The 27,612-nt window shown below is 45.1% G+C and overlaps 1 protein-coding gene across 4 annotated transcripts in view; it reads right to left on the reverse strand.

The window, feature by feature from the left end:
- Nucleotides 1–27,612, reverse strand: part of CHODL (chondrolectin) — a 360,473-nt gene that overhangs the window by 138,115 nt on the left and 194,746 nt on the right. For all 4 annotated transcript variants that reach the window (XM_086934043.1, XM_086934041.1, XM_086934044.1 and 1 more), the window contains exons 2-3: nucleotides 23,555–23,867; nucleotides 22,722–22,879 (exon numbers count right to left, since the gene is read on the reverse strand). In XM_086934043.1, coding sequence (XP_086790169.1) covers nucleotides 22,722–22,879; nucleotides 23,555–23,867 — 471 coding nt within the window. The remainder of the gene's footprint in view (nucleotides 1–22,721; nucleotides 22,880–23,554; nucleotides 23,868–27,612) is intronic.

A 27,612-nucleotide genomic window follows, 5' to 3' on the forward strand; every position in this document is an offset into this window, starting at 1 on the left:
CCCCACGACAAGGGAAGTTACAGTTGGCAATGAGGGTAAAGTCCTCTGCGCATGCGCCACTCACACCGTGAGGGCGGGATTTTGGTAGTAGGGATCTGACACCGGTTAAGACCTTGCCGTTGGCCCTTAATGCTAGGATGTACAATTTTAATTTAGAATGTATGCATTTTCAGGATGCTAGACTTGGCTAGGAAACCTTTGTATTAGAGATCAGTTAAGGTTAGCCAAAGAACATGTCTTCATCAAAATGTAATGAAAGTAAAATTGTACATAATTCATGAAACGTTTTAATTTAATGTTTTAAATTTTGTTTCATATTTTAATAAATACGGCCGGGGGGGGGGGTAACTCTCCCCCGCCTTCCAAAAGTTCAAACCTGTGTCTGTCTCCTCCCATTGGGGAATTGGTGTTGGTAGGGGGTGGCGGGCATCCCGGCCATATGGAAAGGGAAGACCACTCGGTCCCCCCGAACGTATGGATGGGTGCCCCGATCCCCCCGGGAAACCATTTTGGGCGGGGCGTGGTTCGGCTGGTATGCCCAAAGTGGCGTAGCCGGAGCACGCCCTTCCCGCCCAGGAGGGGTTGTCCTAGACACCCGCCCGGAAGACCGCGCCCAGTGGGCGTACCTGAGGAGGGTCCCCGCCCTCCCACAGACGGATAAATAGAACGGGAATCCAAAGAAGCGTCCTCTTGTTCCAGTGCTCTGAAGGCTGCACCACTCGTTGTTCGTGAGCCCTCGACGGAACAAGCGGCAATTTTCGACCCACCCACCAGCCCCTATTGCAATGTTTGTTTGAATAAAGTAATTGTTGATGATATCCGATTGTATTAAAGAGATGCAGTCACGTTTTCAGTATTTCTGTATGCCTTGGGATTAAAGAAATGTGTATAGGCCTTTTTTCCTTTGTAGAAAAGTAAAGGAGTGTTTCGCGTAATGAAATTGTCTTCTGCTTTAGGACCTTTTTCCCTTTGTAGAAATGTAAAGTTGATGACTCGTCAAGCTGTGTCAGATTAGGCGAATTTTTTCTTCCCTTAGTAGGTAAAACAACTGTTGTATTTATTTTTGGTCGGGCGGTAAGGTCATGATCGGTGAGCAGTAATTTCAAGGTCCCTAGAGGGGGGCGCCACCCAGAATGGATGGGAGCGCCCGGGGGGAGGCGGCCATTGGCCCCTTCCATGGGGAGGCGGCACCCACTACGGATGGGTCGCCTAGGGGGAGACGGCCATAGGCCCATCCCAGGGGGGAGATGGCTAGATGCCCCTCCTACGAATTTCCCGGGGGGCGGATATCCGCTCCGGCGGAAGAGAGTGTGGGGATGGGGAGGAGTCCACGCTGTCCTTCCTACAGATACCTCACACGGGAACTCGGACAACGTTTAAGATGGCGTCGAGTGAAAGGGGGCCCCCACGACAAGGGAAGTTACAGTTTTCAATGAGGGTAAAGTCCTCTGCGCATGCGCCACTCACACCGTGAGGGAGGGATTTTGGTAGTAGGGATCTGACACCGGTTAAGACCTTGCCGTTGGCCCTTAATGCTAGGATGTACAATTTTAATTTAGAATGTATGCATTTTCAGGATGCTAGACTCGGCTAGGAAACCTTTGTATTAGAGATCTGTTAAGGTTAGCCAAAGAACATGTCTTCATCAAAATGTAATGAAAGTAAAATTGTACATAATTCATGAAACGTTTTAATTTAATGTTTTAAATTTTGTTTCATATTTTAATAAATACGGCCGGGGGGGTAACTCCCCCCCGCCTTCCAAAAGTTCAAACCTGTGTCTGTCTCCTCCCATTGGGGAATTGGTGTTGGGAGGGGGTGGCGGGCATCCCGGCCATATGCACATTATACACATTGGAGCACAGTATCTTAAAGGCAGCATGTTGACAAAATAAAAATGGGTCCAAGACTTAATCCCTGGCTAGCTTAAGACTGATTGCACGCACGCAGATCTCCTGAGGCCGAAACACAGGAGATTTATCGGATTTTTAAAAATTGGTGTACTGTTTTTATTTACTTGTGGTACTTATTGTGCATTTACCTCCTCGCGCTCCCCCTCATTTCCTCTCTCGCTCTCCCGTACAGCCGAGTAGGCGCTGTTGCGGGGAAGACCTAGCTTGGCTGCCATCTTGGGGGAAGCCCGCAGTCGGCGCTCTAGTTGTCCGGCCACTCTCACCACTGCCGGCACTTAAGATGCGCTTCCAGTTATGCGCATACACTGATTGCACACACGCAGATCTCCTGAGGCTGAAAACCGGGAGATTTATCGGATTTTTAAAAATTGGTGTACTTTTTTTATTTACTTGTGCTACTTATTGTGCACTTATCTCCTCGCGCTCCCACTCATTTCCTCTCTCGCTCTCCTGTACAGCCGAGTAGGCGCTGTTGCGGGGAAGAGCTGGCTTGGCCGCCATCTTGGGGAAAGCCCGGGGTCGCCGCACTAGTTGTCCAACCACTCCCATCCCTGCCTGCATATGAGCAATACTCCCTCCCGGCTGCGCAGCGGACTCGTGCAGCTGGCGCGCCGAAGGTGCGCCAAAGGCAAGCCCGTCTGCGCCCGTCCGAGCCAGGCCGGGCCCAGGAGCCATAACCCCTGGTCCCTATATGGGAAGTCCCATAAAATATAGTGGCGCAACTCGATATGGGCTGAGGCCAAGAGGGAAAACAGAATGTCGCCGCTCCTTAAATCCCGCGATATCTCCTCTACTCTGCCGTTACTGTCATCGGCATTTTAAGTCATATGATCACGTAGACCGAGACCATGCATCCACTAAACAATATAACATGGCCCTTTTGAACTGCAGATCTATTCCAAAACATTGCATTGAAATACCACTTTTAGTCGATGAACACAAACTGGATGTCCTGTTTCTGACGGAAACATGGCTGCAATTAGGGAATGAGCCTGACATCATTCGGGCCCTCCCCACAGGCTATGCATCCTGCAGAGTGGATCATAGTTCGGGCAGGGGCGGCGGACTGGCAATTATTTATAAGGACATCTATAAGTGCTGACTGCTGCCATCTTCATTAGATGACGGGGACAGCTTAGCTTTCTCTGTTGAATTGTCTCCTACCGACTCCCTTTCCGGCCTGCTGATTTATCGCCCCCGTGAGGCACTAAAAGTATTTATTATCAAACTCATTGACTTGGCTGCGGAGCGGGCACTGGCGAGGGCAAATTTCACAACATTGGGGGACTTTAATATACACCTTGAGGACCAGTCTAATTCCATAGTTAACAATCTTCTATCTGGCCTTCAGGCGATAGGTCTTGGTCTAAAGTGCCTCCTCCCTACACATGAGAAGGGCCATCTCCTGGATCCGGTCTTCAGTAATTTAGACAACCTCAGTTCCGGGGATCCCATCCCTCTTCCCTGGTCGGATCATTTCCTAATTCCTCTATTCTGGGTCACAAATACTGCCCCAGGTGCCCAACATCCCAGGGCGGCATGGGACCGGAAATGGTGCAGGCTGCCCTTGGTGGAATGGAAATCGGCCCTTGAGGCCTCGAAGCCACCGAAGGGAAACGATACTGAGGAGGCAAATCATAACTTTAATAAATGGATCCAGGATACATTAGATAGTACCCTCCCTAAAGTTATTGTTCAAAAACAAATTATGAAAAATGTAGCCCCTTGGTTCAGCTCCCAACTAAGAGTTTTAAAACGATCTTGCCGGAAACTGGAAAGGGCATGGAGACAGCACCCCTCTCAGCACACAAAGGAAACCTATAGAAAGGCCATTAGGATCTATAAAACGGAGATCAAAACTGCCCAGGTACTCTTCAATGAGACCAAAATTAGCACAGCCGCCAATTCACCTAAGGAGATTTTTCGAATAGCGAAGTCCCTAATTACCCCCCCACAAATACTTCCTCCAGAGGAAGGGGCCCTGGAACGCTGTAACCAACTAGCTGTGTTTTTTCATGAAAAGATCCAAGCCATCTATACCACTTTCCCTCCAAATCAGTCTTTGTCTGAGGAATGTGGAGCTATGGACCTGGATCAGGTCCCGGTGCTGGATCAATTCTACTTTCTGGACACAGAAATGTTAGATCAAGTCATCAGCAGAGTTTCGTCTGGCTCTCCGCGGGACCCTGCTCCGCCCCTACATCTTAGGGCGGCTATTGATTCAGTCCGGTCTACCATCTTAGAGGTTTTAAATTCCTCCATTGCAACTTGCACTGTTCCCCCTATGTGGAAACGCGTGTTGGTCAAAGCACTACTTAAAAAGCCCAGTCTAGATCCGTCCATACTCTCTAATTACCGCCCAATCTCACTTCTGCCTTGGCTGAGCAAACTGCTGGAGAAACATATAAATAACATCTTGGTTGACAATCTAGAATCCAACAGTTTGCTAGATGTCACGCAGACTGGCTTCCGTCCAAATCATGGGACGGAGACAGCACTGCTGTTGGTGACCGAAGAGGCAAGGAAGCTGGTGGATGAGGGTGGAAGGGCCGCCATTATTCTTTTAGATCTAAGTGCAGCGTTCGACACAGTCAATCACACCATCTTGACCGACTGACTCAAGAGTGTCGGGGTGTCGGGCGCTGCACTGGCCTGGTTTTCCTCCTTCCTTAGCAACCGCTGCTTCCAAGTCTTTAAGGGGGACGTGGCTTCTTCCAGTCTGTCTCTGGATTGCGGGGTACCACAGGGTTCGGCCATAAGTCTGACGCTCTTTAATGTGTACATGAGGCCACTGGCGAGAATCATCCATCCATTTGGCATTAAGATCGTCAGCTATGCAGACGATACCCAGTAAGAGGTATCTCTTTGCCACGACAAGGGATCCTCTTGCCTGCTGGCTCCCTGCCTTGAAGCAGTGGCCAAATGGATGGAGTGCTCCTATCTCCGTCTGAAGGGAGACAAGACGGAGATTATGCTATTGGGTAACTCCACCCCTTCCATGTCCGTCCCCATGTGGCCGCCATGTCTAGGCCCTGCTCTATCTCCAAAGCCCCACATAAAGGGCCTAGGCGTATAGCTAGACAACTCCCTCAACTTCGGACACCAGGCCATGGTGCTTTCATCTACCTGCTACGGGCTATTAAGAATGCTCCGCAAAATTATTTCCCTCCTCCCGTTTGAAGCACGTAGAATAATGGTTGAGGCCTTGATACTGTCTCGGCTGGACTATGGTAACGTGCTGTATATAGGAGCCCCGCTGGCCACAGTAAACAAACTGCAAGTAGTCCAGAATAGCGCAGCAAGGATGCTCATGCAGGTCCCCAGGAGACAATCAGCAAGGCCTGCCCTCTGACAGCTTCACTGGCTACCTGTGGCTGCCAGGATACAATTTAAGGCTATGTGCATGGCTCATAAAGCCATGTGGAAAATGGGCCCGGCCATCCTGCATTCTCTGCTAACGCCTTACCTGCCGCCGAGATCCCTTCGCTCCAGCACCTTACACCTTGCCACCACTAAGAAAATCAGGAAGTCAAGATGGGGAGGACGTTCGTTCTCATGCACGGCGGCCAAATTGTGGAACTCTCTTCCTCAAGCTGTGCGAGAGAACCACAATGTGATGTCTTTCCGTAAGCTTCAAAAAAAGCACCTGTTTGGAATGTCCTTTTAAGATGAGAACTTGTCTGCGCTCTGCATTCTTTCCTGTAAGCGCTACGAGGCCTCCGGGTAGTTAGGCGCTATAGAAATATTCTTTCAATTCAATTCAATTCAATTAAGCAAAATTCCTGAAATTGAGAGATTATGCCACGTCGCGTAATTACGCACTGCTTGTGGAAATGTTTTTCTGTGAACGCTCCATTCGCGGTATTAGTTATTTACAAACGCAAGGCAACAACAGAGCATGAGCCGCTCTTGTTAACATTGCTTTTGTTTATCACACTACTTCTTTTTAACACATCATGCACCCTTGAATCCAAAATTGATGCAGAACGCATTTTACGCTTAAATATATTGCCAAATGACAGATTCTCATGTCACATAAATATACATAATTTTGATGACATTTCGCCTTCTTTCGCACAAGCAAATATGCAAATAACTCACATGCCTCTACATATAGATACACACACCCTCAGATTAAATGTCTGGTTTGAATCTAATAAAGGAGGAGTACACATTTCATGGCCATGTGAGTAATGTTCACAGGGCCTACCAGGAGTGACCTCCAAACGTGCACAGTGGGAACTCTGTGCAGGGATTGGCCAGAGGTCAGGCACAACTGGACTGGGAGATAAAAGTGTTGTGGCAGTTGTGCGCAGCTTTTGGCTTTGTGCAGCCACCTGGTATTTTTTTGTCAGTATGTACCCTCAGTGTAAGTCTTTAATCACATGCAATGAATTTGGTGAATGGTGTGGCATTCAGCCACGCCATGTGCCCAACTTGTATGTCCCAAACTAGCTCTGTTTGACGTTGAGCAACGCACAGCTGGTTTAGGATGCGATAATTACTAGGCACCTATATATGGCTTTCGACCATGCACAATAGACTCAAATAATGGTTTACAAAAATCCTCAACGCGTGAATTTGTAGAGCCTCAAAGTCATCCACTGCACACAGCGGTTGCTTGTGCACCCTGAAGATCTCTATACGCACACTTAAGGTCAAGTGAAGTGGGCTGTGGGAACTCACATTTCTCTCAAGCCAGATGTGCATATCCTTGAACATGTGCAGCAGGTTTGAAGGCAATCGTTCTGGAGCTGCTGGTTGCAGCCTTTGGTGTCCACAGCTGTTTTCTTTTTTAACTAACCCTAAAATCACAAGTACACCATGCATGTAGTTTGCACTTGCAATGCAAGGAATGTGCATTAAACCCCACCCGTCACCTTTCTCAAACATCTCCAGACAGCTTCCCAGGGACTTTACCTCTATTCTTCTGGGTTGGGAAATACATTCGGAGGCAGCTCTGCATAGAATTCGTTGTGTGTGGCTGTCCCTGTTTTTTTTTTTAACTAATCCCCCTGATCTTGACTTTTAAAAAGCTATCAGCTATACACTGTGCGCTGTGAGGAAAGGTGCAGTACGTGTTTTTTACCCACACCATATTCCATATTCCAAACCCGCACAGCTCTCAAACCATCCCAGTTGGCATGAGTCTATACGTTTAAAGCTCTATGTGCAGGGCACCTATTCAGATAAACACCTCCCTGCAAACCTGGACGGTGTGCACTGGGTCTGGGACGAGGAAGTGACTTACAACCATACCCTGAATTGAGCCCTTTTTGCTACTGAAACAATTCCCAATAGCCAAAGGTAGTTCTGTGTATACAAACACCCTGCATCCAACCATAAAATTCCTTTTTTACAGAAAATGGAAGACACTACTTTTTGACCTCTTCTTTAAGTCTCCCTTCATTGACAGATTCGCTTAAATATGATATAGCAAAACTAAGCCCAGCACACCAATTGACATTGACACGTTTTGAGTAGGTTTGGCAAAAGACACAAACATTTTTTTTTTCAAAAAGATTATTGGGCCTCCCTTTAATATTTGCTCCATCTTGAAAAATCTGCAATCAGTTCACACACCAAAACAAATCGAAAATGGTTAAAGGGAATAGTGGATGCTTGAATTTCATGTATATTATGCACCAAGTAGAGACACAGATTAAGTGCTTTTAAAAAATGAATGGATTTAAAGGTACTATATAAGGTCTCGTCTGCTCAAAGCGTTGTACATGCTTCAGTTTCACATGCTGTGCGCAATTTGGTATTGTAGGCTGAGCGCCACAGATTGCCCACCCGGGCATGCTTCAATTATTGTCCCTTTAGAGAAATGTTTCCACTACGCTGGTGCTCCTTGAACTCATATTTGTTTCCATCCAATAATTAACTCAACTTGAAGCTGTACACACTTTTTTATTGATATATTCTATATGTATTTCAAATTGCGAAAAACTATTAGTCGGGGTAATCAAATAAATACAAAATCTATGGAGTAAAGGAGGCAGGCAAAGGTAAGGCATGTGTACTGCAACCAAATTCCATTCACATGTTATTCGAATACTATTAATAACATCAATAATTCCAACAACTGACCAAAGCCTCTCAAGTGAGAATGACGGCTGTACTTATTCTCTATATCATTCTTAAATGATCCATTGTTACCATGAACTAGTCAAATGTGTAAATTATTCTCACCCCTACACACTTTCAACAGCGCAGGTGTAATTGTGCTATATTTATATATTTATGTGCTGTGTGTTCTGCATTGATTGCCTTTCTATTAGCTCTAACACCCTCAACCTTTCTATAATTACTGTACTAAGTCATCTCAGGTAATATGTGACCTGTGTGCTGGCTGGTTAAAAAAGAAGGCTAGTTCAAAGAGTCTTATTTTCCATTATCACCAGTGAGGAGTCTGCCTACCATGATTCGGCTGTATTGGGGGAAAGGCATCCCTCGAATGCCTTCCAGGTTAACTTTTTATTACTCAAAGTAAGCCTGACACATATGGAAACTTTGTTGCTCAGCTACATAGTATTGTGTTCCCGGGAACAGTTGTATGCTTCCACCTTCATGGGATTGCATGGCTGTTTGAAATGAACAAATCGCCCTTAAGAACCCCTGCAGGTCGAATATCTCTCTAATAGTCCGGAATTAGTTTTGCACTCCTGAGAACCTCTCTTGTTGTCCTCACTGGTGGACGTATCCTCAGGTGCGGTGGGTTCATTGGGGTGTTGGGGTGTAGCCCCCCGCCCGCAACTCCCTCTGCGTCTCTGAACTTAAGTAAACTGACTCAGTTTACTTAATTTCAAAGACGCCGAGGGAGAACTAACACTCATGTCAGTCAGCATGACGTTGGACCACCCACCCCTTCAGAGTCTGAAGGGGGTGGGCGGTCTGGCATCATGTTGACTGACATGATTATCAGACCAGGGGCAACAGGCAGCAGCACAACACAAGTCCGCATGAGTGGGGACAGAGGGCGAATTTTTCACCCGTGCCCAACCATGCGCACTTGTGTTTGCACTTGTTTGCGCATGCCCAGATTAAACGTGCCCTAAGCTAATCCTGCCGCTGCTAGAAGTGCAAGGATTGGCTGAGAGGGGTTGCCAGGCCACTCCAGTGCCGTTCATGAAGGTGCCAAAGGGAGCCGAGGTGGCGCGGACCGGCTGTGAGGTACGTTTTTTATATTTAATTCCCTGGCACCCACCCACGCGAGACCGCCCCCCCCCCCCCCCCGAGCCGCGACTGTTTGTCTCCCGAGTCTATTAAGTTTGCTACAAACATCCCCTTTAATTGTGGTTATAATGGCTGAGAGTAACAGCCCTGCACGTTGTTAAATTTAATTTGTATTCGCATCTTGCTGTTTTTTTTGTTTGTTGAGTGGAAGAACACAAGGAGGACAAAAATGACTTGGAAAGTACGAACTTCATTTGAACTGCTTCCTTTGATGGTGGAAAGAGTTTCTCTGTCCATTGAGGGTGTTGTCCCTTACTATGCCTAGAGTTGATGGTTTATAGAGGACAATGATAGAATATGCATAATTAGCAAAATATTAACTGTCTGCAGTGTTGCAAAGTCCTAGACCTTGCCACTTTATCCATTTAAAAAAAATTATTTTCGCAAGATTTACAAAGCCAGAAAGGTTTACCATACTTGGAAAAACAAGGGGTTGTGTGCCCCAAAACACTCAAATACAATTATTCTGAGTGGCCAGTGAGTCTCAATTCCCCCTACCAGAAGTCAAGAGTGCAACTACTAGCAATGTGAAAAGATCGTCTGCTGATAAAAACTGAGGCTCTTGTGTGATTCCCCGTTGTCACTCGCGTCAAGGGCTGCCTTGAGCGACAGCAGTAAAAACCCATTTTCATGTACTATAATCAGTGTTGCTGGAATTATGTGGCAGTACAGCGGCAAATTATGTTTCAGAGTTGATAAAAATTGTGCGAGAAGGAAAGGCAAATAATGCAGCATCATACAGGGCCGCCTGTGGTACTAAGGGACGACCTCGCTGGGGCGAGTGGCTTGATTGGAAGAAGTTTAAATGGTAATTAACTTTGATGTGCACCCAGCAGTCCCGCTTCTTTACGCTTTTAGTGGGACAATAGGTTCCTTATTCGCCAATCGCCATGCTCCCTTGATTGGCTCTCAGGGCAGGACGCTGCTTCTCAGCAGGAGACTGTGCAGTTAACGCAAAGCTCCTGAAAGGCCGCTGCGAGCAGACACGGGAAAACACACTTATGGGGCGCTCCACTGCAATTACACCGGCTTCCTTTCAGACCAGCAGTGAAAAGTAATCAAAGCATACTTCTGGGTACCGAGGCTGGTGTGAAATTCCGAGCAGTAGTCATCATGCACTTGTTGTGTCAGAGCGTTCAGTAATACCATTCACATAGCACTTAAGTCCACATAATTAACAGCATTGACCATGTTGCTAAGTACATAGGTTGTGTGATGGGAGCGCTTGCATTTGCATTTGGAGTGAAAGAAGGCCGTCATCCTTTTCCCATTCCTGTTCAGGAAATGCTGTATATTTATTGGGTGACATGTTCCTAATTCGAGACTCCTACCCTAGGTGGCGCACAGCAGCAGCAGCATCATGTCACAGTTGATGTGGTTGTAATTTGTGTGTGTCTCCGCCATGGTGTTGTGCTGCCATTGTTGCTGGCCTCACTTATACTGCATCAGAATAGCCTTGTGTCCAGTGAAAGAAAGTTTACGTCTCACCACTTTCAAATGTCACCAGCCACCACTGCGTATCCTCAATTGTTAAATTGAGAGCCGGTCCATATTGTGTCTATCTAGTTCTTCTCTATTTGTCTCATTTCCCCCTTAACATCTACCTCAGAGACGTCCAGAATCAGTGACATCATTTAAGAGTCACTGGCAATTGCTTTCAGAAAATGACATAATCTTCTAATACATAATTTGAGAAATGCACTTTCTACCATTCAATTTGTTTCTGCCCACATTTCAACCAGATTATTTTGCCTGAGCTCAGCCTGGCACTACAAATAATTCTTTTGACATTCTCACAGGCACGTGTACCCTCGGTGGCGGTCAACTGAAGAACTGAAAATTGAGTCCCTAATGTTTGCATCTATCCCTTCTCTATTTTTATTACATTCTCCAGAGCCCCCACAAGGGAGAATTTACAGAACCAGTGACATAATCTGGAAATCACTGATAGTTGCCATCTTGGAGTGGCTGAGCCTTCTGTTTAATGATGCATGAAGTGCGCTTTAAACTAAGCCAAAGCAACTCTGAATATTACGGATTTGTGTGCCATATGCCGTGCTCGTATTCCTGCATGAAATCTATTCTGTTTAATATAGTTCTGATTATTTCCATTTTGCTTCACCTACTATTTCCTATCATCTTGATTTTTATTTGGAAATCATATGTGTTTTGTGTTATCCATCCTTAGTCTTTGGCTCTATATAAGGTTGTTTTTGATGTGTTTTAATGCTATAATTCAATTATTCTCTAGTTTCAAATATGTGGTGTATCACTTGGATGCTCTTCTAGCTAAGAAGTGTAGAAATCCTTATCCATAATCATATTTTCTCCTCCTTTATCCACTATTCTGATTATTTTGGTAGAGTGGCGTTGGACTTGGCCCTTTTTGCAGGGTCATCCCTGAACTTTTTGCCTTCATCCTGTATTTTTTCTGACCTGTTATTGGTGGTTTTATGACTCTGGGCACTTTATCACTGCTGATCAGTGCTAAAGTGTATATGCTCTCTTTTGTAAATTGTTGTAATGGATTAGTGACTCCATGATTGGCTTATTTCATTTACTTGTCAGACACTAGTACATTGCACCATGTGTGCCCAGGGCCTGTAGATCAAATGCTGCTGGTGGGCTTGCACCACTGGTTGGGTCACCCACAGAATCAGCCTTGTAAAATATGCCTCAGGTCTGCCATTGCAGAGCCTGTGTGCAGTCTGGGACTGTCGACTTGGCAAGTGCACCCACTTGCCAGACCCTAAGCCTTCCCTTTTCTACATATTAGTCACCCCTAAGGAAGGCCCAAGGTACCCCCATGGGCAGGGTGCATTGTATGTGAAAGGTAGGACATGCCCTGATGTGTGTGGCATGTCCTGATAGTGAATTACAGCCAATTTCGTTTTTCACTATTGCAACGCTACCTGTTCCCAAAAGGCCAGAATAGGCAGTTTGATTATAACATCTCATAATCCTTACTGACCCAGGGAACCAGGTAGAAATTCGAGTTTAGTATGCCTGAACTCATCTTTTAGTAAGGGTGATTTTTGCATTCTGTGTTTGAAAATACAACTTTTAGAAAGTATGTATTTTCTAGCCTAACCATCTAGTTGTCTCTGCTGGGTTTGTGTATTCCATGTCTGGTTTGTGAGTGACAGGGGGATGGTGAGGGCCTTGACTCCAGCAGTCTGATGGGTCAGGGCTGGGCTGAATAGGACCTGCATTGAATAGAGAGTAGGGGGAGGGGATATCCTTTCACTGCCCTGAGCCCTCATTGATTAGAGAGTAGGGGACGGAGATTTCCTTACACTGACCTGAGCCCTCATAGAGTAGAGAGTAGGGGGCAGAGATTTCCTTTCAGCTACCTGGGACAGGTCTGTCTCAACAATGCTGTCTCCACCTCCTGCCAGGAAGCTGCACCCAGGAGGACAGGTCTGGTTTTGACTAGGTACAGACACTCTCTGTCTTCAGAGAAAAAAGGATTTTGCTGTATAAATATTGGGGTCCAGAACCCAGAACTTTAGATCACTTCTGGGAATCAAGATGAACCTTTGCCAAGGAGAAGAACCGGAGGAGCTGAAGAAAGATTACTGCCCCTGTTATGTTATGTTATGTTATGTTATGTTATGTTATGTTAGTGCTATTTGTATTGCGCACGGCTGCTCCAGCGAAGGAGCGTCCCGGCGCACCGACAAGGTGGCGAACACAACACAACTGGGGAACAGAAATAATTATTAAGAAATTGGGGAGTGAAGGAATTTAACAAAGCTCAGCAAATAAATGAGTTTTAGCGGCCTTGCGGAAGGAGAGCAGGTCACCAAAGGTCCGGAGTTTCAAAGGGAGAGCGTTCCAGAGTGCGGCTGCCCGCACCTTAAAAGAGCGACCCCCCACCCGACTGAGTTTGAACCGAGGGGCTACCGCTAATTCTTGGTCTAGCGAGCGCAGAGTGCGGCCCGGGATGTAAGGGCGCAAGAGTTGGTGCAGTAAGGGAGGTGATAGGCCCTTCAGAATTTTGAAGGAAAGGCACAAAACTTTAAAGTGGATCCGCTGCCTAACGGGTAACCAATGCAAGGCTCGCAAAGATGGACCGGCCGAGCAAAACCTAGGAAGACCTACGATCGCTCTGGCCGCAGCGTTCTGCACTCCTTGAAGTCGGGTTAACTCAGCCTGGTTTAATCCTATAAAAAGGGAGCTGGCATAGTCCAACCGCGCCAAAGCCGTTGCTTGCACCACCAATTGACGAGTTGCGGCATCGAAGTATTTAAGGGCAGGGCGTAGATTGCGCAGGATGCCGAAGCAGCAAGCCGCCGTCCTTTTGGTGTGGCCAACGAAGTTGAGGGAAGGGTCCAGCCAAACACCAAGGTTTTTGATCTCCGCAACCGGAGTGGGGGTTGGCCCCAGCTCAGAAGGCCACCAAGTATCTCCCCATAGGTCCGTCCGCTTCCCAAAGATCATCACCTCCGTTTTTTTGGCGTTTAGTTGGAGACAGTTGGACGTCATCCAACCAGCCACCCGCCCTAAGTCCTTCTCTGAATCTTGGGGCATCCACCCCAGAGTCCCCGCTGATCGTGACCGCTAGCTGGGTGTCATCTGCGTACGACACCATGGTCATACCACAGAGCTTCACAACCTCAGCCAGCGGCCTCACGTAGATGTTAAACAACGTGGGGCTCAGTGAGGAACCCTGTGGGACCCCAAGAGACAGAGGATAACATTTGGACTGGTAGGGCGGGGACGCCACACAGAAGGAACGATCCCTGAGAAACGAACGGAACCACTGGTGTGCAGTGCCGCTCACCCCTATCTCCTCAAGACGTTGCAGGAGAATGTCATGGGAGACCGTGTCAAAGGCGGCGCTTAGGTCTAACAAAACAAGCGCCGCCGTTTGACCTGCATCCAGAACTACCCGAAGGTGCTCGACCATAGATAACAGTGCTGTCTCCGTACTGTGGCCAGCCCGAAAACCATTCTGGGTGTCGTCCAGAATGTTGGCACGCGACAGATGACCAGTGAGGGCGGTGTTGACATGCGCCTCCGCGAGTTTGGCTGGCCACGGGAGAAGCAAAATCGGGCGGTAGTTCTCCGATTTTGTAGGGTCGAGAGATGGTTTTTTCAAAATGGGCATTACTACCGCATGCTTCCATTTCAAAGGCACCTGGCCTGATGATAGCGACGTGTTGATTAAGTTGCAAACCGGGCGAGCAAAAACCTGGTGTCTGAACATAGGTGGCTTGAGCGGGTCGTCCGGCGACCCCGACTTAACTCGGAGAGCCAAGGCCGTGTAAGACTCCAAAGAGAGAGAGGGGAGAGAGTCTAGCACCACCTGATCCAACTGGATGGGAGGCCCCATACTGGTTTGTGCAGTGGAGGAGGGAAAGGCCCTATATATGGTCTGGACCTTCTCCAGGAAGAAAGCCGCCAGCGCTTCACAATGAGTATTGGAGCTGATGGAGTTACCGGCCGGCTTCCTTGCCACAAGGTCTTTAAGGGCCTTAAAGATGGTTTTACCAGGATTCCCACTATTGCGAAACTCCAGAGCGTAGTATTCAGCCCGGGTTCTACAAACCGCGCGGTGATAAGACTTGACCGCAGCCATATATAGGGTTTTTTTGCTGCTGTCATACCTCTTCCTCCAGTCTCTCTCTGCACGTCTGCAGACACTTTTCAGAGCCCTCAGATTGCCATCATACCAGGGACTGGGGGCGCGGGAGCCACACTTACTGGAAACCATCGGGATAAGGGAGTCGAGGGCCCTGGTTACCCATCCGCAGAAATGGTCATAACCAGACTCCACGTTCTCCACTGCACCCAGTGGGTCGTCAGTGAGAAGGCGGTGGAGATCTTCCGCCTTTAATTTGCTCCAGCGCCGTCTGGGCATGGCTCGCAGTGGCACCTTAAGTGGGGCTTCATCAAGAGGACAGTGAATGGTCACGAGTGAGTGGTCTGACCAGGTCAGGGGGAGGGGGGGCCACTGTAACCCCTTCTAAGTTAGAAAAAAAGGGGTCCAGAGTGTGGCCACCACTATGAGTGGGGTCCGAGACCAGCTGGAACAATTGAAGGGCCTCAAGGTCCGCCACCATCCCTCCCACAGAAGAAAGACACAAAGTGTCAAAATGGAGATTCAAGTCACCAATGATAGAAAAATTGGCAGACCCTACTGCTAGTGAACTAACCGCCTCAGGGAGAGCCTCTCGAAATGCCACTGAGCTACCAGGTGGACGGTAAATCAGCAATCCTGACAAGGTAAAATGCGGAGTAACCGCAACCTTGAACAGGGCGCTTTCGCAGCCCGTGATGTTCTGCACACTCCAGGCGCAAGAATAGCACGATTTAACAGCAAGAGCGACGCCACCCCCTCTCGAAGAGCGGTTGAGCGTGTAGATGGAATACTCAACGGGGAACGCCAGATTCAATACCGTAGAATCGGTGTCTTGCAGCCATGTCTCTGTCAGACAAAAGATGTCAGGGGGGTCATTGTCCACAAGATCAGCAATATCCTGATAATGCTTGACCGCCGATCTGACGTTTAAATTCCAGATGGTGAGATGTCGCGAAGAGACCTTACTGCTTATGGCAGGCTGCACTATACAAGACCCCAAACAGGAAGGGGCTTCGAGTAGCCAGCCGCCACAAGCACAGCGATGGGGGCCACACAAAGGGTCAACGCGGACTTCGGCGCAGGGAGGCAGACAGGTGTTAAATGCCAGGAGACTATCCCTGGTATACATAAGCATGGTTAGAGATGCACCTAATGTAAATATCGCAGCGAAGCCAGCGCAACCGAGCGCGGACGGGCAGGACTCTGGCACGACTCCGGCCACGCGAGGACACGCCCGCTGCGCGATCCCGCTGCGCTAGGGGAGGAGCCTTAAATAGGTGTTCCCAGGCGTCACATGTGCATTCAAGCGCTGTCAGCTGGAAAAGCCTCACTCCACTCACCCCACTCCAAGATGTCCGCCAAAAACGAACCAGGCACCCACCCCAGGACCAGACCCGCCAAAACGGCGGTGAAGGGGCACAATTTATGGTGCAGGTAAGGGGCAATTTAAAAAAGGGTCAAAATGACCAAAACAAACAAAAAGAATATATAACGTTTTTAAAACAGCAGTTTTACTGCAAAAACGCGCAAGCGCTCTCGCAGCAGCAGCTACCTTGTCAGGGGCTGAAAGCAGGAGGGACTCGCCCTAAATAGGTGTTCCCAGGCGTCACATGTGCATTCAAGCGCTGTCAGCTGGAAAAGCCTCACTCCACTCACCCCACTCCAAGATGTCCGCCAAAAACGAACCAGGCACCCACCCCAGGACCAGACCCGCCAAAACGGCGGTGAAGGGGCACAATTTATGGTGCAGGTAAGGGGCAATTTAAAAAAGGGTCAAAATGACCAAAACAAACAAAAAGAATATATAACGTTTTTAAAACAGCAGTTTTACTGCAAAAACGCGCAAGCGCTCTCGCAGCAGCAGCTACCTTGTCAGGGGCTGAAAGCAGGAGGGACTCGCCCTAAATAGGTGTTCCCAGGCGTCACATGTGCATTCAAGCGCTGTCAGCTGGAAAAGCCTCACTCCACTCACCCCACTCCAAGATGTCCGCCAAAAACGAATCAGGCACCCACCCCAGGACCAGACCCGCCAAAACGGCGGTGAAGGGGCACAATTTATGGTGCAGGTAAGGGGCAACTTAAAAAAGGGTCAAAATGACCAAAACAAACAAAAAGAATATATAACGTTTTTATAACAGCAGTTTTACTGCAAAAACGCGCAAGCGCTCTCGCAGCAGCAGCTACCTTGTCAGGGGCTGAAAGCAGGAGGGACTCGCCCTAAATAGGTGTTCCCAGGCGTCACATGTGCATTCAAGCGCTGTCAGCTGGAAAAGCCTCACTCCACTCACCCCACTCCAAGATGTCCGCCAAAAACGAACCAGGCACCCACCCCAGGACCAGACCCGCCAAAACGGCGGTGAAGGGGCACAATTTATGGTGCAGGTAAGGGGCAATTTAAAAAAGGGTCAAAATGACCAAAACAAACAAAAAGAATATTTAACGTTTTTAAAACAGCAGTTTTACTGCAAAAACGCGCAAGCGCTCTCGCAGCAGCAGCTACCTTGTACCCTGTGCTGTTTGCTGTTTGGGTTGGCCTGCAGTGACTACTTTATTGCCAAGGAAAGGAGAAAAGGAACTTTGTGTGTACTTCAATCATCTTGAAGAATACCTCCAAGGGCATGAAGTTGAGCCTGCCTCCTGTTCTTAAGTCTCAGGGCCACAAAGACTTCACATCCAGCTCCCCCTGTATTCCCTTGCAGGGAATTCTACCTGCAGTGAGGTGCCTGCTGTTGTTTGGGCCCTCTGAGAGACTGTGTGTCGCTGGGAGCTGGAAGCGCAACGCAACTAGGAGAAGTGTATCACCGCAGCAGCAGTTGCCGTTGCATTGCTAAAGAAGCGTGCCCCAGCTGTTTGCAGTCGCTTCACAGACGAAGCGTGTCTCATCACTGGAGAAGTGTGCCACTGCCACAGAGGTCACTGTCGCATCACCGGTGAAGCATGTCACAGGGCCTATCATGGCTCCAAAGTTCATCGATTTCGCCGCATGGCCGTCGGGCGTGCACACATTACATCCATGTTGTCGCATCGCATCAAAGATGCAATTTTGTCGCATCGCACTGGATCGTCACTTTGAGGCACCATCTTGTCACATCGTAACCGGAACGCAGTAAGAAACTGATGCATCACCACCTCTCCGGTAAGGAACCAGCGCCTCACCTCCCCTGCGCTGCAGTAAGGAGCCGAACCATCACCTTCCCGAAGCAAGGAACCAACGCATCGCCTTCCCTGCGTACATTTGTTCGTTTTGCTTGACGCATCCAAGGTACTTTGAGAGTAAAGTGTCGCATTTACCATCAACTTTGAACTACGCTATTTCTACCATTTTAAAGTCATATTCTTGATATTGTATTGAGGACTTTTGTTGTTTGGTTTTGTGTTAAATCTAGTAAACATTACTTATTTTTCTAAACTGGTGTGGTGTCCATTTGTAGTTTTTTCCCCTATTATTGTATGTGTTCACAAATACTTTACACACTGCCTCTGAGATAAACCTGTCTTCTTGTGCCAAGCTACTAAGGGGGTGAGCAGGGTTTATTTTAGAAGTGTAGCCCCTTACGGTGACTAGAAGCAAAGGTCCCTTTTCGGACAATGGTGCAAACCAAACCATTGCCAACTAGAGACCCCATTTCTAATAAGAGGTTATACAGTTTCAGTATTGCAGGTTGCTCATTGCTTTTTATATTTGTTTTGATTTTTTAGATATACAATTAATTGCTGAAATATCCTTCAACACGAAATTCTCAAATGCACTCAACAGTTTGTGGCTGATATGGGCATACAGTTTGATTTTTTTGTAGAACTCCTCAGGAGAATCATCCTTAATTTTTACTGTGGGGTCCTTGGTAGCAAATTACATTTGAGTCTTAATTTTCTCGTGAAATTTGTAGAAGCCGAAATCCATCTCTCATTTATTAGCACGGTACATGTGTACAAATATTATCCCTATTTCCAATGCGCTCCTTTTTCAAAATGTGAGATGAAATGTTATTCATGAGGATATCATTTTACGCCTTTGGAGTCATTTTTAAATGCTCCCTGCTGAGTAATTTGAATTGATTATTTTTCTTAAAAAACGTGTGGTATCCTCTATTCAAAAGTTGATGTCAGTGTCGTTTCTGTGTCGATGATTTCACTACTTAGTAAGTTAGTGGAGCCTTTTTCCTTGGAAGTGGCACGCCCTCATTTGTGGTTCTTAAAGTTGTTTGATGTATGTGCTTTCCCTTGTGTAGTGGATACCATTTTTTAGGGTCCTTTAGGAAATGCTAGTATTAGATCCACTGGTATCTTCAGTTGAAGATGACTAATTCCGATCAGAGCTCCCCTTTTGACATACCTCTCTGTCCACATGTACACCTTGTGGTTTACATGTACCTTGTCAACATTTATTGATTTTAGGATCTTTGATATCCTTTGTATTTATTCGGGATCTGTCAGCTCCATGTGGTATAACTTTGAGGGAGAATGTCCTTGCTGAAAGAGCCATCCTCTCATAAAGTAAAGGGGTTACGCAGCTTTACTTGACTGCTGCCTTCAAGACACATTCTAAAGGATTACAAATGGGTCTCCAGCTAGTAACATAAATGAGTTCTGGAAGAGAATTAGAGCCAGAGACCAGCATGCCCATGTGTATCTTAGGTTCCCGAGAAAATGTACAATACGATTTTTTTTAAAGAATTAAAAGGTAGGAAAGTGACAGATATGAAAAGCAATGTCATTCTGTAACCTTGCTTACAGAATAGAGAAAGATCTAAACATAAATGGTGCAAATGGACTTGGGGTGCTTTCGAGAACACTTAAAGTTGTAGAGAAGAACATCTTGAGCAGAAATGTTGTTAGCGCTTTGGATTCAAGAAAACAAGACAGCTGTTATAGTGGAGTTGTAACAGTGAAAATGTGAGACTGGAAGAATTCTACCAATAATGAGTACTCATTTCTGAAGAAAAGGATGAATTGGAAAGATAATTTGAGATGCATGATGAAAACCAAATGAAGCAATTACCTTTGCTCAGGTATAGTACAGAGAAAACCCAGAGGTTTCATTCAAGACCAGGGTACTCTGTTGGTTCTGCTAAAGGCCTGCATCTATATTTTTCCTGTTTTGCTTGTGTTTTTTCTGATAACCGGCAACATATCGCAGTAATTCTCAAACTGTATTACTCTAGGATTTAGTCCCCACTGCCATTATCTCTGACTTACATGTGCTATTTTCGAAACGCCTTATAAGAGCACACAAGAGACACATTCATCTATCTCTTAGCAATAATCCCATTCCATTCTAGGGTTACCTCAGCAATGAAACTCCTCTGTTTTGCCCCTTCTGACGCTTCCTTGATTGGTACTTGTGTACATTATTACTCTTCTGTATAATCAGAACAGCCCCAGGATCGCTGGAAGAATTTACTGTACTCTGATTGACGGTGTGGGTATATTTTAGAGTTAGTCAGTGGCCAAGCTTAAAAATCATAGCCATCCCCCTACAAAAAATAAGATACCATACACAATCTTTGATTCAACACTTCTGCTTTCACACTGGACTAGGACTATTTTTCTGTACTCTTATTGACATAAACTTTTTAGCTGTCCACGCTAGCAATATACATGTTCTATTTCAAAAGTGCTTGTATGAGCTAAAGGAATACACCACGAGCTTAGAATATCTTTACAATGGGCTGAGTTGGATATTGCAATCTAAGGTAGGATTGATAGAGCCTGGGATTCTGTGTGTCTGGTAGATGTGCCAAGGCCCATCACATAAGGAGAAATTAAAGGCATTGCCCTGAGTACAACTCCTTCCAAGTCTACAACAGCGTGAGTTCATTAGTGACTGCTCTTTGAATCTCTGAAAAGTCTAGAGGAAGGCAAATACAAGCACTGTTCATGGAGTAGCTAAGGGTGCACTCTTATGCCAGCTGCAATATGTTAATTGTCAACAGTGGTGTAACCATGGGCGTTTAGATACCAGACTCTGGCCTTATAGGATCCACTAGATGAGGTGTATTGCAGCATTCAATAAGGAAGAACTTTTTTTGCACTGTATATAATTTCTTTATCCATCGTCTAGATGTTAAAAAGAATGGTCTCGAATTCACTACTCCAGCGCTTGGATGAGCCACTCTTATAATGTTTGATCTTTGAGACGGATCAAGTGCCATCCTGAAGCAGCTTCAACTTCTCACATTCTGATTTGAAACTCTCCACACTATTCTAGCTCGAAGAATTACTATGCTCTCTGATACCCTGACTAAGCAATTGCTGAGCTGCGACAATGAACGTGCACCTTTTCAAGTTCCTACATCTAATAACCTTTTTGAACACATCGCCTAAAAACAGAATTGGACTTTGATCCGAGGCTCAACTTCTGTCATCTGCTGTCTAGTTATCTTGCCATCAGAGCAAAGTCTCGGCGACTTTTTCGTAATTTGGCATTTCTCGAAAATTCTTCCACTGTGTGTCGACCTTAACTGTCACATAAAACAAACTGTATTCCAACACGCTAACACCAAATTCCTGTTGCCAAATTTATTTTCATTATGGTGCTCCTGTTTTTTTGCACCAACTTCTGTGTCTAATAATACACATTCATTATTTGTATAACTTGGAACTTCCATTTTCTGGACATTGTGTCGCCGACTAGGACAACATATTGCGAATCTTTGTTAAAGGCAATCACCTGAATGCAAAATGCAGAACATGATCTGCAGTGCAGATGACGCTTTCTGCTACAGGCAATTACTTATATGTCAGGTGGTCAGATTATATAAAGTCACAAGCCTGAGAAGAAATGGGAAATATTTATTCCCATGTGCCATATCACAGTGAACACACGCAAAGGCAGACATTTGAGAAAAATTGCCAATGCTTTCCACACACTCATTGAGCTTCTAATTGTATGCCTATATTAACTATGAACAAGTCTACAATGATTTTGAAAATATGCCTCATGCACCTACATTTCATATTTTTTTGAGACTGTTTATTAAAAAGTAATTCATTTTAGATGTACAAAAATAATATTTCTGAAGGTAAAATACCACCCATGATTAACAGAAAAGGGGTAATGGTAGCATTGTTACCTATGCAATTGAGATTTCTCCATAAAAATGTTTTAAGTTAAATCATGAAACATTAAATCTCATTTGACAGAGAAGAGAAAAACTTAAATAAGGCTAAAGTTATTTTACCAAAATTGCACGCCAGGATTGATGGAGCTACAAGTTAGTAAAAAAAACAAATATAACATAGGAAATGAGATTACTCGTGCATCAGTAGCAATATTTAGTTTTTATTGAAGGCTTTCCTCTCTAATAATCCCAAAAGACAATTGACCCAAACGAGGAAATGTCATCTGGAACTTCATTTTTAAAGATTTCTAAACAAGCTGAAAGTTATTTCCTGTTCTTTTTTATTCCTCTGCCTGGCAGTCATGGCCTTGCAAAAAGCAATTCATCCCCTTCACTGAACTATATAGAAATATCAATATCTAATTGCAGAGATGCTGGTCTTACAGTAAACAGTGTTCTTTAAAAATAATCATCATCCTCGCCAGGTTGGATCTGACACACAAGACTAACATCACTAGATCAATATGGAGGCCAAGCTGTAATGAAAAGGGAACAAAGCATGCCCGGGCCTGAGGCGCGGTATTTACTGGTCGATGACGGAGGAAGGAATGCACAACTGTGTCTGAATACTGATTTGTAGATAAAAGATACACCCAACAGCTGCAGAGTATCCTAAAAAGCACAAAGGGAAGCATACTATCACATTATTGTGGAAAAATTGAGCAATTCCATATTTCAGCTATTCCTGAGATTGTAGATTATGAGATTATTAGTCCATAAATAGGACTTGGTGTGGACTGAGTTTGTAAGTGCCTTATAATTTAGACTAAGCATCGTCCAATGTTATAAAGCTCAAACGTGCCTCAAAAAAGCATTTCTCATGTACATCATCAATACATTGCTTTTGATTTTTGTTCCCACCTGGTATATACTTGCAGATGAAGTTGTGTTTCATATTACACCTGTCATCATTCCACTGATAAAGGTAGGGGCCACCAATGCCGGGGTTCGCAGTCGGTTGATGATACATTACAACGCAAGCTTCACTTCCGCATGAGGGTTCATCAATGTACCAGTTTCTAGCACAGATAAATAGAAAGCATGGCTTACACTTGATGGCAATTGGAAGAGTAGGAGACATTGTTCTACTCAACATGATGGCATATTGCACTGCAAAGGCTGCACTGCTGAATGTCTATGCCAACAATCTTGTGGGACAAGAATATCATGGACAAAATATCGAAAGGTATGTGAATATATGGAAGTATAGATTTACTATTCTTAACTGCACCTCTAGGTACTTTAAAGATGTATGTGCCACACAGGTACATAGTCCTTGATATTCTGTCCCACTGATATTCTTGGCTCTATATTTAGGGTGCACATTGCAAGTGACATGCCTGGGCCTGATACGCAAAGATCGATGCATGAGTATTTATGACTTACTCTCGTAGTACTCTTGGAATACCTGTGAATTACTTTAATTACTCATTGAATTTGTTTCACAGCACCTTTACTCTAATCTATAATTAAACTATCCATTGTTCCGTGACGCAATCACAGTCTCAAATAACAAAACCCTCCTTTTAATAAAAAAAAAGAAAAAAAAGGAAATTATTGTACAGGCATCATTTTGGCATATTTGTAGGGTTCTTGAAATCTTGTCTTGCAGCAAATAGATAAAAAAAATACATGGAGAACCTTGCCACTCAGTTTGCACAAATTTATTCCTACAAGCCGTAGCGACCCTTTACCTGAAATTTGAACTGGTTCCATCAACCCATTCGTACATGTCGGAGCAGGAACTTGCTGACGTCTGAGATCTTCCGTTTCTCCAGAGTCCAATCCAGAAATCTCCATCGGAAATTCCAGAGCCGGGTTTTGTGAGGTTTTGCAGTAAACCCTTTATCAGCGTCTGCTCTGCTTCGCTTTCAAGACTCAACAGAACTCCATCCCCGATTTCGCACGCTTGCCGAGCCTCCTCAAACCCAAGGCGCCTTGAGATTTCATGGAAGTAGGCAATCTTGTAACAGGGCTCGTGGGCGTTCCCCAAGCACACCTTCTGACCTAAAATAGAAGTAGAAAAATATATGATGAAACTATGTCTTAACGATGGACGAAACACTGTAGCATCCCACAGTACGTGCAAAAGATACAAAGGCTGCACAAGACGTCGATTTGATGAAACCTTTGCTATGCTGCATAGCTATAGTCAGCTATTGAGGCAAAGAAGAAACATAAGAGTATGGAATTTAGAATTTTATCATAAAAATAAGACTTATCAAAACGTTTTATTTGGAAAAAACAAAACAATTCTTCAGTATGAATCTTTGAGCTCAGAGAACCTGTAGGTGGCTGTTGTATGTGATGATGGGCACTAATTCGACATTACTGCGGTTGTAAGTCACATCAGAGTTACATGCTACATACTGCATGATATTGCACTTCCAAGAAGTGTCTGTGCTCTTTGGAAAATGCGTAAATGATGATGCACAGCAAATAGCTGTCGGCCACCAATGCCGTTCACCACAAGTCAGATATCCAGATATTAGAAAACTGATCAGGATGACAATGCCATATGCTCTGTATCATGCGTGAGTAATCTGTTAATAGGGTGACATTCACAGTTGTATGTCACGATGTCATGGTCAAAAATATTGACCTGCGCATGTATGGACTCCACAATATTGACTATATGGTCAACCACTATCTTATACTATCATTTATACTAACATATAGTCAACCGGCTACTTACACTACCAACAGATACTCAAGGTAATAGCTACAATTATTAAATGAATGAATAACAGGTGCAAAACACTCTACCCCTGCAATTCTTTTAGTGCTATATTGCTCTCACTACAGCCATAGCTGTCACAGCTCTTGTGAACATTATTTTACATACTGTATATTACTACATGAATGAAATGCCCCTATACACATAATCGGGGCCGGACTGGCTACCGGGCGTTTTGGCAAGCTGTCGAGCTGGGGGTTGATTTCGTTGATGGTGACCTGCGTGTGCTGAACGAAATTCGTTTTGCTTTGTTTATTTCGAAGCGCACTCAGGTCTCCATCAATGAAATTAGCCCCCACCGCAGTGACATCAGCCCCCAGCTTGGCAGCATGCCAAAACTCTCTGTAGCCAGTCCAGCCCTGCACATAATCCTATCTCCTCCTGAATTACACAACAGCCAAACACATTGTGCAAATAATCATGCTATGCACTGCTTATCCCATGCAATCACAGTACCCATGTGCGCATCATCATGCTACCTCAATAGCCCACTATATGCTATTACTTCAGTGCTCATCATTTTAAACTCTTCTCCGCAGCCTAGCAGATTGTTTATGCTTATCATGTACCTGAAAAGATCCTCGCAAGAGCAGCACAATGTATGTTACCTAGTTCCCACCCTCAACTGATTCCACTTGTAAACTCAGTGGTGTTGCCTGGGTGGAATACATTGGTGAGGGTAAGTGAGGTAGTGGTGTATGGGGTAGGCATAGAAAATACTGGAAAGACAGAACTAGCCTGAAGATGTAGTGGTGCCTACATGGTTATCACTACCCATTGTGAGCCAACTCTAACTTCATTTCTAGTGTGAATACTAAAAATCAGAGATCAATGTTCCCCTCTAAAGATTCAATTACAACTTAGTGTAACACATTAATTTCATTGTGATATCCCGTGCTCCATAGTCAGGTTTTGTTCCCAGAGACTAGAAGGAGTCCCTACAATTACACAGAGCCGTGTACAACAGAAATATTATCATGTTAAAGCACAGTGTTGCACAGATCTGATTATACTTGTGTTCCACACAGTCCCACAAAATAGGGTTATTATTGGGGTCTGTGGCAAGAATATTGTTGTCCTGGAAAGCACTACACATGTCTTGCAGGCAAAGCATTCTACTGGACCATTCCCAAGCTTGAAGAAACTTACTTCAGTCCCTTACACTCAAGACAAACCCGCCAACAGCATCTCTTCAATTCAGATCAAAATTATACATAGCTATATGAGGACTGAGAGACATCCCAAATTAAGGATTGCTGACATGCTTTGTCGCGAGGCCTGCAGCCACAAAGTTCACCAAGCAGTCAAAAATGTGGATGCAAGCGGTTCCACGCTAGATGGATGCCAGGTATATTTTCTCCAATTAAAAAAAATATGTATTTCAATATCCAGCCAGAGTTGCAATTACACTCACACTTTAATACTACGGTAAGAATATATAAATATCAAAGTACACAACAAAACACAAAATTCACAATAGAATCATAAATCAATAGAATAAAATAAACCTGCAGTAAAAGCAGGTTTACCACTCTTATGTTTGAAAAACCCCTAGGATAAGCCAAGTAAAACAAACGTTAAATGATTAACAGTGTATGTGGAAAAATGTAAAGGAAAGGGCACAGTATGGAAAACTTCAATAATTGTGCTTAGTACCTCCAGTAATCTTTAATATTTCCTGGATTCAAGTTCGGTAGAGTATAATGAGCAAACTGTTGATACCACAATAGTTGGGGCAGCTAGATGCCCTTTGCCAGTGGTCCGCACTAGGAAGGACCTTCAGACATGTTCCTTAGAGGCAAGAAATGGGGAACACTATTTTTGCCTAAGGGATACCAGAAGCAGAATCCATGCAGGGGGAAGCTCCAGCTTGTATGTCTAAGTTCAGGCAGTTGAGCAAGTCCACCAGCCAATTAGGGTCAGTAGAAACTCAGTGTTGGAGCCCAGTCATAAACGGTTGGGTTATATTTTCTACCTTTAGAGAGGAGTCTGGGAACGTCCGCTCCCTGTTTTCAATTCTGGGGTCTCTGGCAACATGCATAAGGCCAAATGCATTCTTCCATCAAGCTGCTCTTGGAGAACCCTTGTGTATTCATTCAGATAGGCTGGACATGTAAAAGCACGCAGAGGAAAAAAACACTGTCTCCTGAAAAGTGGTTAATTGCATACAGAAATCAGGAATAACACGTCAAAATACTATGGTTATTTCCCTTCACAACCACTTCGCCCATTCCATCATTTCAGCTGGACATTTCAGGTTGCAGTAGGCACAGAATTCGGGTGAAACATTTTAAACCTGGGTTTTCCTGAAGGCAATATAGAACTGATGGGGCTAGTAATAAGAGTCGGAACGTTAAATAGTCTCTAATAAACAAAAAAACATGCAGTAGTCCTCAATTGCCTTTCCCGAAACCTCTGGAAATAATTTACACTGTTAAACCAGTACGCAGCTTCTCTGAGTGCAAATATGCACCCCTAAATGTACAATTATGCTTTCAGGAATTAGAGCTTGTGCAGAGTAGTCCCCGAGGTGAATCCCTTTAGGACTACAGGATGGGGAGACACAATTAGGGATTCACCTATCCAGGTAAACAGAAGGGGTGACCCTGAATAGCACTAAATTGTAGGTTGAAGAGTCATAAAAATAATGACACGGATAGGGTAGTTTTGCAATTTGTTGGGTGTTTTTATTCTACCAATACAATCCCAGAGTTAGATCTCCTAAAGTACAACGGATCCTTTAGCTCAGTTGTCCCATTGTTCTCAGGAAGCTTGTGCTACCTAGTTCTGTTCTCTGTGGGGAAAAATTCTAAGTTCTCGATGAATCAGATAAATTATTTGGCTTTCTAGTGCAGGGCCAAGAAGAAGCACCGTTCAGCAAAGATCTACTAGCAGCAGGACCCACTGTTGCCAAGCAGGGGGACTGCCAGGACTTTTACTTTTACAGTGTGGTGAACAAATTGCCCCAGATTTTGCAGTGGACAAATTGGTATATTTACGCTGTGTATCTATCAT

Source organism: Lissotriton vulgaris, chromosome 8 (genome assembly GCF_964263255.1).
Source record: "Lissotriton vulgaris chromosome 8, aLisVul1.2, whole genome shotgun sequence".
Classification (NCBI taxonomy): Eukaryota; Metazoa; Chordata; class Amphibia; order Caudata; family Salamandridae; genus Lissotriton; species Lissotriton vulgaris.